This window comes from Medicago truncatula, chromosome 4 (genome assembly GCF_003473485.1).
Source record: "Medicago truncatula cultivar Jemalong A17 chromosome 4, MtrunA17r5.0-ANR, whole genome shotgun sequence".
In the NCBI taxonomy this organism is placed as follows: domain Eukaryota; kingdom Viridiplantae; phylum Streptophyta; class Magnoliopsida; order Fabales; family Fabaceae; genus Medicago; species Medicago truncatula.
In genome coordinates, this window is record NC_053045.1 from 49,945,497 (window position 1) to 49,960,264 (window position 14,768).

The following is a 14,768-nucleotide window of genomic DNA, read 5'->3' on the forward strand; positions in this document are numbered from 1 at the left end:
ATGACTTAAATTCTTTGAACTCCTTGTGTAGGGAGAAAGTGGGTTTGTTAAGTGTCAATTTTGTTCGTGATGATTCTTTTTGGGGATTCTTCTACTATAAATATAGACTTTGTATCAGAGTAAACCTTGAGATAAAGGGGGCTGAAACAAGTGTTCAGAAAGGAAACAACAAAACTAGAGTTTGTATAGAGTTTGTCTCTTGGCAACAAACACTAGGGTTTGAGGGTTGATTCACCTTGGAAAACACTATTAGGATTGAGTCTCTTAGTTACGGGAAAAGATTGAGATTTTGGGTAGAATTAGGTGGGAGACTTATTCTTGTAACCCTTTAATATCTCTTTTGTAAAGTTACTCATCATCATAGTGAAACGGAGGGCCGCTCTCTCCCCAGACTAGGTTAATTTGGACCGAACTGGATAAACAAATTTCATAAGTTCTCTCTTTCTTTGCTCTCGCTGTTTTCTACTTTTGTTTGTGATTATAACTTCCATACACTTTGTTTTGGTTGCTTGATTATCACTTTCTCCACACATCAAGTTTATTATTGGTGTGTTTTTTCATCAAATTAACAACAATGCCTACAAAGTTGGGGATCAAAATTTGACCCATGAGTATATGTTTACTTGAAAGAAAATTTCAATTTTACATGTTTTGATCGAAAAATTAAAATAAATCGAGGTATCTTAAGAATGTCATGAAACTTTGCAGATTCTTTCTATATATTATTTTTATAGAATTCTATGCAAACACAAACTGCTTAAATTCAGTTTTTAGGTTGAGGTTTTTTGTTGTTTTGGGTTTTACGATTTTGACGCTTTAAAAATTCATAATTAATTCATTCCTTGTCGAAAAAATCTAATTTTATGTGGGATGCTTTATTTTAACGTCTTAAACATGATTGCAAAAATTATGAAAAAATACTCCCTCTATGTCACCTTTATGAACTTTATTTCTAGAGAAAAAAATTGTCTATTTTTTCTTTATTTTAGCCCCTCAATTAATGCGAGGGGAAAAGAGAGATTTTTCTGAGAGAAAAAAAAGTTATGAGAAAAAAAATAATTTAGGGTAAAATTTATTTTGACACGTCATATAAAAAAGTACATGAAAAACAACCACGTCGCCACGTGACAAGATTCTCTACCACATCAGTGCGACCCGTATGATTGAGTTTCATAGACCAAAATAAGAAGAATCACAAATTATAGAGGTAGAATCTATGTTTTAATTTTTACATTCTCCATTTTCAAACTTTGTGTATATTACAAGGACTTTTTTGTTTGTTTGTTGAAGAGCCTAGTTGCTATAAATTCATCTCATAAAGGTGAATAAGTGTGATGTCGGAGTTCGAGCCATGTTCTCCCGCATATATAATGCAATGTCTCTACCAACTAAGGTAAGTTTACGCGGACTAGAAAGACTATTCAATAATTATCTCAAAAAATGAATTGCATATTTTATTACTGCTATAAATTTATGAAATTGTTCTTTTTATTGCATAACTGTTAATTGAAGGAATTTTCAGTTGACATGACAGAAAACCCCGTAAATTAGAAGATTTGGAAACCTCCACTAACGAGCTAAGTACAAGCATGAAAAGAAATCATGCATGTCATATTTAGAACCGCCAAAAACTAAAATCGTTGAAAAATATTTAAAATCTCGTAAAATAGATCCATGATTTTAAAAAAAAAATTAAAATATTTTGAGTGAACCACTGCACCACTTTTTGAAAATTTGGATATGCGGAAACTAAAACCGTCGTAAAATTATTTAAAACCTTACAAAATAAACCTACTGTTAATAATTCTTTTAATTTTTTTGAGATGAGACGTGACCACGAAAGTTTCCGCCACCGTAAGTATCTAAACACCATGTTGGTTATATGATTTTTTTTCTTAAATAATATAAAACACAACTCTATACACCTTTGATTGATGGCACACTGAAATCTGAGAAATGGTTTAAATCTATGAGTATTATGATTTTACTTTTCAAAATTACAATTTATTATACGTGATGAATTATACACTAAGACGGTGCTTCAAGTTTAATATAAAAAAATCACTTTGTTTTTTGTACCATCACTTTGTTTAATTTTTCTTTAGATGAGATACTCTTGTTATATATATATATATTCTCTGTTGATCAATTACTATCCAGATCTTTGCAGTTTGATCTTGGTTTGTTTGCTTGCTTAGCAATTAACATGGATAATTGGATTCTAGTGTCTCTGCTAGTATTTTTCTTCTAAACCATGAATGAATAAAACAAAAATACTGACAAAATTCATAAAATTGCGGTGATTAGCTAGCTCAAATCAAAGAGGAAAGATGTATCTAACATAATTGAAGAATATAATCATATCAAAATGTCCTATCATAAGGGGCATGTGGAACCATTGCACCACTCGGCGTTGCATGTGGAAATAACATGCACTATGTTAAACTAGGTAGGAGATACATCATCTTCATGACTAAAAATGTAATCACAATTCACAAGAACAACAAAGCGTAATGATCTGGATCATGTTTTTGGTTTTGTTTGTTTTGTTTCGTTGTCAATAATGTAGTGAAATAATGGAACATTATTGGAGGGAGAGGTGTGACGGTATTAGCCACATAAAAAATGAAATTTTTTGGACCACTTCATCTCTAATATAAATGAAATTTTATGGTGTAATAAAAACTTGTGACACATGAATATTTGGTAAATGAAAATGCCACGACAATGTGTGTTGGCTTTGGCAATTTATGATAATTATTTTGAATATTGTATGCAGTTGAAATGTGGCAGGTGGCAGAAATGAGAGGACTGTCTGACTCAGCAAGGTTACATACATTTGTCATCAAATAGTTCACCAACTGTAATCAAACAGAAACTGATTGCTAAATATACTGAAGGATGTCTGAACTTGACCCTCGTGCATATAATGACCATTGTTATTTTTAAAGGAAATAATGCACAATTGCACATTATTGTATTCAATCATGTACATAATTATTTTGTAAAAAAATATATATAATGTACATTATTTTGTTGGAAGATTGTAACACTTCTAATTTTATTTTTTAGACAAAGTAACACCTCTTGTAGTCTTATTAATTGTTATCATCTCAAAGTAAAAAAAAATAAAAAAATTGTTTACATCTCTTGTAATATGTTTTGCATTCCTAAATACATCCTTAGAAGTTCAATTGCGTATTAGAAAAGTTCGATTGAGAAGAGATAATTAATTGTATCCTAAGATTATACGACAGAGATTAGCTGTTGTTAAATGTTGATGAAAACTTCATATCAACGAAAACATGGTAAGCAAAAAAATACGTTAGGAAAAGTAACTTTTTTTTTTCATTTATTTAATCAACGAGTAGAGTAATTAATTAAATAATTCATTTTTTTCAATATAAATATTCATTCTTTAAATTATACTTACATGGACATTATGGGTGCGTTTGTTTTAACTTTAAAGAAAATAGATTTTTGTGTTAGAAAAATCTAGAGATTTTTTTTTAGAGATTTTGAAAAAATCTAAAGCTATTTGTGTTTGTTTACTATAAAAAAATCAATTTTTATAAGAAAATGGTTTTCAACTAGTTTATGCTTTAACTCCTTATGTTTGAAAAAAAAACTAATCCTAATAATTTTTCGTTTTAGAATCAGAATAAATTTTTTTGATAAAATAATTTTTCTAAAAATAGATTTTTTCTTAAAAAATCCAAAACAAACGGGGTTTCGTTGATTATCTTGAAAAGCGATAAGATAAGCACTAGACAATACATGTTTAAGCAGGGACTTAAACTATGTCCATTTCGATTCTTATCTTTTTTGAAAGAATGCCCATTTCGATTATATAAAGCTGGCACCTAGAAGATAATTACTTTTTAATGAACACAATTAAGCTGAGTTTTTATTCTTTTCTAAAAGCTTTCAATTAATATTTACATTTCTTCAATTAAGAATTATTTACTTAAATAATTAAAAATACTTATTTTATGATTGAATTTCATGAAGAATATTTACTTAAATAATTAAAAATACTTATTTTATGATTGAGTTTCATGTTTCTGACATATGCATCAAATCAAATAACATCAAATTGATATTTTTATAGAAATTTTAGGATTTAGTCTAAAGAAGTGAGATATTTGTATGATTTGATTGTATGCGTGTAAGAAAAACATTTACACCATTATGTATATAAATTAAATCCAAATCATTTTATGATTGAATTAATGAGTAAATATCTTCTGTACTATGATTTTGTCAACAAAAAAAAAAAACTTTTGTACTATGATTAAATTAATGTGTAAATACTTTTTTATACAATAATGCTAAATAGTGCGGGAGAGTTTTTCACGAAGCCATTACAACTTGGCGCAACTAGAGTGTTTTTTCCGTCAAATTCAAAATTAAAGTCATCAAAGCGGTTTTATCATTTCCTTCTTAAAACAAAATATATTTTATGAGATTTCACGACATAGTTTTGCTATATATAGCATTTCTTTTTTATATATATAATCATTACACTCTCAAAATTATAGTTACATGTATATGCACACACACGTATTCATGTCCCGTATAAGGATTAGACATAAACAAATCCTCATCGATGAATTTTTTATCGGAGGATGTCCGGTAAAATTTCAGATTCTCCAATTCTCTATGATCTTCATGCAATAGTAGTAAATTACCGGCTAAGATTCCATTGAAGAAAATTACATGCAAGGATCTATTCCCAAGATTAGGCAACAATTTGTGATTCTCATGACTCATGTAAAGTGCATATTCTCAATTAAAAAATATAACAATTATTATGAGAACCAATGAGAAACAGTTTGTACAGCAAAAACAAACAATAACTAGAGTCACAAATGATTGCATTAGAAAATTGTAGGGTCGGTCCCCGTGAGCTTAGCTTAGTTGGTAGGGACATTGCATAATTTATGTAGGGGCCGTGGTTTGAACCTCAGACACCCCACTTCTCCACATTTAATTGTGTGAGCTCTAGCCACTAAACTACTAGACAAAAAAAATAAAAAATTGTAGGACCGCCAACTAAAATTAGTCTAGTTAAAAAATAGTTAATTCATATCTTACAAATACGTGAGTTTAACTTTTACCGATGCTTGAGAATCTCATCACTGAATAATTTAAAACTAAATTTGTCACCATCTTACTAGCTGAAACTCTATCTTAATTCTAATGAACTTTGAAATCTAATTCACCCCAACTTTAGAAAACAATAAAAGTTGTAGAGCAGCCAACTCCAATTATTGATGTAATGTCTCACAATCTAACCCCTTAGTGGATATCTTACAAATACATGAGTTTAACTCTCACCGTCGCCACAATTTAAAACTAAATTTATTACCATCTTATTAATTTAAACTCTATCTTAATTCTGATGAACCCGATACCCGATTAATCCAAAGTCCAACTCTAGAAAACAATAAAAGTTGTAGGGCAGCCAACTCCAATTATTGATGTGATGTCTCACAATCTAACCCCCCCTAGTGGGTCCCACTCATCCCTTCCAATAGTCCTTCCTCATGGTTCATGTGGGAAGTAGACGTCCTTAATTGTTTGTTCAATTGATCTATCCAGACTGTGGGACTGAGTCATATGCCTAATATTATTTCCCTATCCCTACATATATAAATACATTGCCAATGTGTCACAACCATTTCAATAAACTTGCACTTTACCCGTGATTCATTCACCCAATCCCATCTTTCATTTCTCACGCAAATTCATTCTTCTTCTTCCTCTTCCACCATGAGAAACAACGACTCTCCCTATACACCTCTCCTAAATGGGCCCCACAATAACAATCGTAAGGAGCTTCTTCTCATTTTTTGTGGATTGTTTTTACTTGCTTCTCTAATAGCCTTCAGTGGCTACAAAGCTTCCGACAACGTTAGTGTCCCTCATGCTCACGTGTCCTCGTCATCTTCGATTTTATCCCATGAAGAAACAAAACCAAACATGGTTGTTTCACCAAGTGTTTCAGCTGGTGTGTCGGAGAAGTCAAATGTTTTTCTCTCCGGGCCCAATAAGGTTGGAGAAACTGAATCATTTCCATGGAACAATACTATGTTGTCGTGGCAGAGAACATCTTTTCATTTTCAACCAGAGAAGAATTGGATGAATGGTAATTCCATGCTTTTATTTTTCATTTTGTTTTTTCCTAAATAATTTAGTGTCGAGAATCATACACATAGAGAATTACAGATTCAAACGTACGTCTTAACGGTCTTGCCACTTACCAATTGATTACGAGACTAGATTTAAATCGATAGTTATGATTTTTGTTTTGAAACGTAGTGGTTAGGTTAATATTTTCTATTTTACCATAATTTGAATCTAATCTTTCAACTCTTTATTATTAGTTCAAACCAGTTGAATTACTTAACACATTTAATCGTTCTTTTCTTGTTTGATTGGTTTAATTTGGTTTAATTATTCTAAATACAACCCACACGTCCATGTTGTTTTAGTACTTTTTAGAGATGTGATTAGTCGAGGATAATGGAGTTTATGAGAAAAATAAAGTTGACAAAGTAGATTTCATTTTAAATCAAATTAGTTTAAAAGGTACTTTATTTTTCACGTAAATTAATCGTGCCTTTCCAAGCATCATGGATTGAAGTTTTGTTGAGAAAAAGGATTTTATAATCAACAGAAAGGAAAACAGTGGAAAGAAACGAAGATGACATTTGCAATTGGCATGTATAGGGAAAAGGGGTTATGTTCTTATTTTTTTACAAGATGACAAATTAAACTCTATGTTAACAATTGTAATAAAATCAAAATTAACGATGAAACTGATTTATCCTCTTCATGAAAATGTTATGATAAAATTTTAATATTATTTTTTGTTAGGCTGCTAGAAAATTATGAGAGAGATCAACTTAGATTTTGGTTTATTATATTTTAATTATTATTGAAAAGTGGATTAATTTTTATATTGAGTTAGAAACATTCCTGCTGGATTACGTCAAAAAGATAATGTCTGCTTTGCTGGGATGATTCATTTGAATTGAAATAAAATAAAAATTGTGACAACTTTGAATGTTCATGATAAGTAGTAGTGTACAAGATTAACACCATTTCTCTTTTATCTCAAGCTAATTTTTTATTTTTTTTTGGTTTGGTGATGCTGGCTTGGAATGATGGTGGAATCTGGTTTGCTACTTTGCTCTTTTTCAGATCCTAATGGTAAGGGACACTTTTGCTTTTTCTCCTTTAATTCATCCTAACTCATTTTAATTCATTGCTAATTTTTTCGTTTAATAATTTTCTTATTTGAGGATTGAATTTTATTTTTTGAACACTTTGGGTTACATTGACCGCTGTAAGAAATCATAGCATTTCATAATGTACCAAAAAGGAAAGAAAGAAATAATAGCATTCAAATGGTAGGACCCAAATACAGCTCAACGGGGTCTACAATGGGGATTGCTTTTTTTTTGAGACCATATATTGTGTATTTTTTTTTTATGTAATAAAAAACACCATAAATTATGTCATCCCCACAAAATCAATGACCACAAGCATAAGTTCAACAATTTTGGATTAAGGAACCAATCTTTATTCTCACGTGCTTTTCATTTTTAACACCTATTTTTTCTTTTTTTAAATTGTCTTTCTTATGACATCACTTGTCTTATTTTCTTGTATCTTTCTTTTTTTATTTCTCACGACAATACTTGTCCAAACAAGAACACTCCAATTTCATTTTGGTCATATTGTCAACTCCATGGAACACGAATTTTTTGGGTTAAATTACATCAGATATCCTTTAAGTTATTTAACCGTAACAAATTAGTTATTCAAGTTTTTTTTTTGTACTATTTAAGTCTTTTAATGATATTTAAACGTTACAATTTGAAGGATTTCACATCTTAAAAATGTAAATTATTTGACGATAAAAGTTACAATTAAATAACTTAAATGGTACGGAAAATACTTAAAGGATAAACTTGTTACAATTAATTAACTTAAAAAAAAAAAAAAAACAAAAACAAAAAAACTTAAAAACCAATTTGTTGCATTGCGAACACAATGCAACAATATCCTTTATACCAAGTTCCAATATATTTTTAAGTTGTTTAAATAGTAATCCAGAAATTAACAATTTCTTAACATGTCTGGGGAAATTTATGCATTTCAGGTCCTATGTATTACAAAGGATGGTACCACTTTTTCTACCAATACAATCCAAACGGTGCAGTTTGGGGAGATATAGTTTGGGGGCATGCTGTGTCAAGGGACATGATCCATTGGCTTCACCTTCCACTAGCAATGGTGGCCGATCAATGGTACGATAGTAACGGTGTTTGGACAGGCTCTGCTACCATCTTACCTGACGGTCAAGTCATCATGTTATATACTGGTTCAACCAATGAAACAGTGCAAGTCCAAAATCTTGCATACCCTGCTGATCTCAATGACCCTCTCCTTGTGGATTGGATCAAATACCCTGCCAACCCGGTTCTCGTCCCTCCACCAGGCATTCTTCCAAAGGACTTTCGCGACCCAACAACTGCTTGGCTCACTTCTGAAGGAAAATGGAGAATCACCATAGGCTCCAAGATTAACAAAACTGGCGTTGCTTTGGTTTACGACACAGTGGACTTCAAGACCTATGAGCGTAAAGAGGATTTGCTTGACGCTGTTCCTGGCACCGGTATGTGGGAGTGTGTGGACTTTTTCCCTGTTTCCATGAAGTCTGAAAATGGCTTGGATACTTCTGTTAATGGGGAGGAGGTTAAGCATGTGATGAAGGTGAGCTTGGATGATGATAGACATGATTACTATTCATTGGGAAATTATGATGAGAAGAAGGTTAAGTTCACAGCAGATGATTTGAAAAATGATGTTGGTATTGGACTTAGGTATGATTATGGTATATTCTATGCTTCCAAGACATTTTATGATCAGAAAAAGGATAGGAGAGTTTTGTGGGGTTGGATTGGAGAATCTGATAGCGAATATGCTGATGTCGCCAAAGGTTGGGCTTCAGTTCAGGTATACCGGATCTATCTCATTTTAATTTATTTTTTTCCGCCTAAAATATTTTTTTAGTGCCTGTGTTTTAACTCAAATTTCACAAATTGTGTAGAGCATTCCAAGAATTGTGAAGCTTGATAAGAAGACTGGTAGCAACTTACTTCAATGGCCTGTTGCAGAAGTTGAAAGTTTGAGACTAAAAAGCGATGAATTTAAAAACTTGAAGGTCAAGCCAGGGTCAGTTGTGTCACTAGATATTGATACTGCCACACAGGTTTGTATTCACATTATCAATCTAAGAAAACATGGCTAAATTCAAAATTTAGTTGCATAACATTTAACAGTTTTTTTGTGATTGCAACAGTTGGACATTTTAGCTGAATTTGAGATAGAAAAAGAAGCTCTGGAGAAAACAGCCCATTCCAATGTGGAGTATGAGTGCAGCAATAGTGGTGGAGCTTCTAAACGTGGTGCATTAGGACCTTTTGGTCTTTATGTTTTGGCAGATGGTGCTCTTTCTGAGTACACTCCTGTGTACTTTTATGTTGTTAAAGGAAGTGATGGAAAGCTTAAGACTTCTTTCTGCTCTGATCAATCAAGGTATCTAACTATAGGATCGGGTTTATGTGCAGTCACAAACTGCGTAAAATTATGCAGTCAAGGACACGTGATTGTTTGATTGTGATCGGGCAGTCCTTATAACAAAGTCAGTAATTTATTTGAAAAAAATAATCTTATTTGAGGAGGACTCTCCGATCTTGATCAAACGTTCACAGATTTCTTGACTGCGTGTGTGACTGCACTGAATCCAAATCCTTAACTATATGATTTTTCTAACTTGGTTGTTATAAATTCAATGTTGATTTAGTTGAACTAATTTTGTAGGTCTTCTCTAGCAAATGATGTTCATAAACAAATCTACGGGAGTGTAGTTCCAGTACTTGAAGGAGAAAAATTGTCCTTAAGGATATTGGTAAGTTGAGCCTTATTTCAAATGAGTACATGCACATTATCCACATTAATTAACGGACTTATATCTTTGTTATTATGATTTAGGTGGACCATTCTATAGTTGAAAGTTTTGCTCAAGGTGGAAGAACATGTATAACATCAAGAGTTTATCCAACAAGGGCAATTTATGGAGCTGCAAGATTGTTCTTATTCAACAATGCTATTGAGACCAATGTCACTGCCTCTCTCAAGGTTTGGCAGATGAATTCTGCATTTATACGCCCATACCACCCTGATCAAAAGAGCTAAACAAATTGAATTTGACATTAGAGACACACAATTGCAAAGACAAATTAAGGGGAAACTGTTTTCGTTGGTATGTTGTACCCAACAAATGTAATGATCAAATTATCAACTTGTTGTTCATTGTTGTGGGCTTTTTGTACGATATTCATTCCCCAATTTTTGTCCAATTATTTTATTTTTTAGAATTTTTCATTGTAATTTGGTTACTCTCTACAAGTGATTGATTATATTCACATGGGGTTAATATTTCAATTGAAGAGAAATTATGTCAATGTTTTCTATGTCTCGAATAAAAATCAGTTATATTAATTTTTCTCTAATTACAAGTAAAAACACAGTGATGTCCATTCTAATAATTTAACAGTTTAACGTATTTTTACTCTTCTTTAGAAAGAAAAAAAAAAACATATTTTTTTAAAGAAAAAAAAGTAAAAAAAAATCTCTTTTATATAGTTATATCTAAACAAATTAAATTATGTTTTATAAAAAATGATTTTTATTACGATAAATAAACAAAAAATAGACTGTGATCATAAAATCTCTATAAATAATTTTTATTTTAATCAGTAACAAACGGATACTATAAGAGTGTTTGTTATAATTTTTTTAAGAAAGATAATCACTTCTTTTTACACAAAAAAAATCTCTTTAAAGAGTATCCTATGTGTTTGTTATATTTAAAAAAAATCAAAATTTACAAAAAAATCTAAACTTATCTTTGGGCGAAACGGCTGAATTTTCGGGCTTCGTTGTTATACTGTATTATATCTAGATTGTCGAGTTGAAAAAGTAAGAACTTATTTTTGGATGGTCACTTGATTCTCCTAAAATTTCTCATGTCTTCTCTATCTATTTGATTTTATTTTTTTTTGGGGGGGGGTGGGTGGGTTAGGGGATGTGGGAGTTCAATTTAGTGTTGTTAGATAAATGGTGTTAGAGGATGCATGTTGACAGAGGGGGTTGTGGTGTAAAGTTTTGTTAGCTCGGTATGGTGAGGTAGGGGTAGCTTAGAAAGGGTAGGAGATATTGTTCTAAGTGATGGAAACATTTGGTGAAGATCCGTCAAGAGATCGATATAGAGGTGGGGAAGCTGGTTTGATGATAATCTTAAGAGGGTAGTTGGTAATGAGTTAATACTTCTTTTTGGTTGGATACATGGGATGTTGTTTGCATGAGAGGGAGATCTGGTTGAGAAGTGTTGTGCTTTGCTTCAGAATATTGTTTTGCAGGTTGATGTGGTAGATAGGTGGCAATGACGTTTAGATTTTGTCAACGGATATTCAGTTAGTGGAGTTTATCACTTTTTCGTTACTACCGAAGTCCGGTTAAATCTTTTGTGGTGGTGAACATTTGGCATAAAGGAGGTTCTATTGAAGGTCTCGGTTTTTGTGTGGCGTCTCTTCATAATCGACTTCCAACAAAGGATAATTTAATTTGGGGTGACATTCTTCAAGCAAATTCTAATCTTTGTGTCAGCGGATCTGTGATGGATGAAAATGTCGACCATCTATCTATTCTTGTGGTGCACTAATTTCAACAATATTTGGTATCTTATTCGAAATTGGATGGGCACTTACTCAGCTGATTCGGCTCGCTTATCAGATCACTTGTTACAATTTGTTCACATATGTTATTATTCCTGATCTCTTCAGTCATTTTTGCAACTGGTTTGGTTTTCACATGTTTGTGTTATTTGGAATGAAAACAATAACTGAATTTTTAATCACAAGGAAGACCATTTGCATCATTTTTAGATAAAATTAAAGTAAAATTACAATTTTAATTCCTTAACTTAACTTTAGGTAACAATTTGGTCTTTTATCTTTTTTTCATTTTAATTTTGTCCTTTTGATCCATTTAATATTAGAAAAACAAGCATTTTGGAAATTCTAGTTAGATAACCATCAATAAAAATAATAAAAATTAGGAGCATGTTAATTTTTTTGAATCAAAGAAGAATGTTAATGAATGTCCTTGAGACATTAGTTAAAGTGTTAAAATTAATAAGTTTGAATTAAAAAGTTGTGTAATTATTACTAAGACAAAAATAAAAATTTATATTTTATAAAATAAAGTATTTTTTAATCAATATATTTAAGACACCGGTTAACAATAGCGTAAAAATTATGCCCACACGCTACAGCCAATACTAATCAATATTCCAACGATAGGTAGCTGCCTATGCATTTGTTTAGTCTTATTTTGTAAACACTTTATTTCTAGAGGAAAAAATTCTTTGCATTGAAATAATTAGCCCCTATTGTGTGCATAAAATGATGATAATTACGCATTATGCAAGCGTGTAGCTGAGGTCCAAAGTCATTAATTTATGAAGAAAATATTTCAAAAGTCTTTTGTCTGACTTACAAACCAAAGTATAAAAATTCCAGTTGCTGGAATTCTTGAATGTTCCATTTAAAGAGATAAAGACACATAAAAAGTAAAAAATAATTAATGATGGTGGGACCCATTTAGTGATAGGACCCGCCACTTATTTTTTGTATCTATCTCTCTCCAAATTGCAACAAATGAAAAAATTTATAAATGGAGAGGATCTTGACCCCTTGAATGTATAATGTATATCCGATTACTTCGTCACAAAATCTTTTGCTAATACGAATTCATGTATCACAAGAGATGTGAGTTGGTTGACATGTCAATTTCCCCTATAATAATTAGTAAAATAATAACTCAAATGGCATTAAAAAAAAATAAACACTCACATGGGAATGATTATTTCTTTTTCCTAGCCGTTCGTATTGTCGTATGCAATTATGCATGGTTGTTTTGGGGTAGTAATTAGTAACATTTTGAACTAATACATGTTTTGGTGTGGGCCTAAAATGTTTAACTCTAGCGAAAAAGACATGACCACTTCAGGAGAATCATGGTGTTAGTTGCACAACGGTTCTAGACACATGTGCCTTAGTTTATTTAGTTTTATAACGATGAGATAAAGGTAAAATTTACACAACTAAAAATTGAGTAAATGGACAAATTAATCTTTAGAAAATCATATAATTAGTATCAGTCAAAATAATTATTGAATGTCGTGAATTGACAAATAAATTTTTGAAATTGTATAGTATAGCTAAAAAAAAATATCATTGTATAGATAAAAAAGACTAGAGAAATAATCCTTTGGAATGAGCATGATGAAGTGCTTGTTGACTCGAACAACAACATTATTGGAAAACTTTTAGAAAACCATTACCACGGATATTGGATTACATTATCAAAGGTTTTAAAAAATCACATATGCTACTTAGAGGGTCATGAGATCAATTAAAGAACCATGAACCTTGTATTACATTATCAAAGGTTTCCAACTATCATTGAAGCATACACTAATGCAAATTGGAACACTATATCAACCAATGACTACATATTTAACAATTTTTTTATAGGAGTTGTTTCTTGAAAGTCTAAGAAACAGATAATATTGTTCAGTATGTTATGGCGTTTGAGATGATAGCACAAACAAACAGCAATTAGTGAAGAAGCAAGTTGATTGAGTTACTTGCAAGCAACGATTTCTTTATGAAAAAATTGATACCAATTGCGCTGATACATTGCCATAGTATCGAGGCTACTATTGTTTCGATCCTTTCCATGATTATCTTGACCTAATCTTGCTTGAAACGAAGATTAGGTGTCGAGATTGACACATGTCGCTGTTTTGTTCTCACAACAATCGAATATGGAGGAATAAGGACGGAGGCGGTGATGGGTTTTATGGGGAATGAGAAGAATTTTAGAGACGATGGATGGGGGTGAGAGAGGGAAATTGAGATTGTAATTCGTTTGATCTGGTAACTCCGTGAGTATATATTATTTTTAGAATAATGATTGTTGGCACGACACACACGTGCACGACAACCCCACAAATGAATTGTGGCCTTTGAATAAAGGATATGTAGCACCAAATTTATTAGTTCTCTCCGATATGTATTTTATGTAAACTGATCTTTAGCTCCTCTCTTATTTTCATCAATGTTAAGTCGGGAAAAAATAGAACAAACTTAACAAAATTCGAAATAATAACGAAATTACCACCATATCCCTTAATCAACTTAAGCCCCATTACTAAAAAGTGTTTTTGGTACCTGTCAATAGGTATATTGTTTGGCCAACTTCTTTGCCGTTACCCATACTTTTCAACACTTCTTTTACACCGTGTGCTTGAACCTGACAACAGTAGTTATAGTTTCGATCCTCCTCTCTGATGTCAAGTCTGTCAAAGTATGGTAAGATCTCATATCTTTCGTTAAATAAGTTGTGAAAATATCTCTTCCATCTATCCTTGATATATCTTTCCTCAACCAAGACTTTATACTCTTCATCTTTAGTACATGTCACCTCTTCATCTTTAACGATTGCACATGAGACACTCTTTATGGATTTAAAATAAGAAATTATTTTTTAAAAAGTCAAATACTTCATTTTACAATGCATTAAATACACAAATTTTTGTCATATAAATGTAGCTCAGTTGGTAG

General features: G+C 31.5%; 1 protein-coding gene across 1 annotated transcript; it reads left to right on the forward strand.

Moving 5' to 3' along the window:
- Positions 1-5,632: 5,632 nt before the first annotated feature.
- LOC11426345 (acid beta-fructofuranosidase) lies at positions 5,633-10,541 on the forward strand. The gene is made up of 7 exons (XM_003608710.4): positions 5,633-6,151; positions 7,210-7,218; positions 8,174-9,030; positions 9,125-9,286; positions 9,377-9,612; positions 9,898-9,985; positions 10,069-10,541. Exons 1-7 carry the CDS (start codon positions 5,776-5,778, stop codon positions 10,270-10,272), a joined length of 1,932 nt encoding a protein of 643 aa, XP_003608758.2. The 5' UTR covers positions 5,633-5,775; the 3' UTR covers positions 10,273-10,541.
- Positions 10,542-14,768: the final 4,227 nt, after the last annotated feature.

What these genes read in the sequence shown, in the direction of transcription:
- LOC11426345 (XM_003608710.4), top strand. Translation starts at nt 5,776, where the DNA reads ATGAGAAACAACGACTCTCCCTATACACCTCTCCTAAATGGGCCCCAC. An exon ending in AAGGTTGGGCTTCAGTTCAG is followed by an intron (nt 9,031 to 9,124) that starts GTATACCGGATC and finishes CAAATTGTGTAG; the next exon opens with AGCATTCCAAGAATTGTGAA. An exon ending in ATATTGATACTGCCACACAG is followed by an intron (nt 9,287 to 9,376) that starts GTTTGTATTCAC and finishes TGATTGCAACAG; the next exon opens with TTGGACATTTTAGCTGAATT.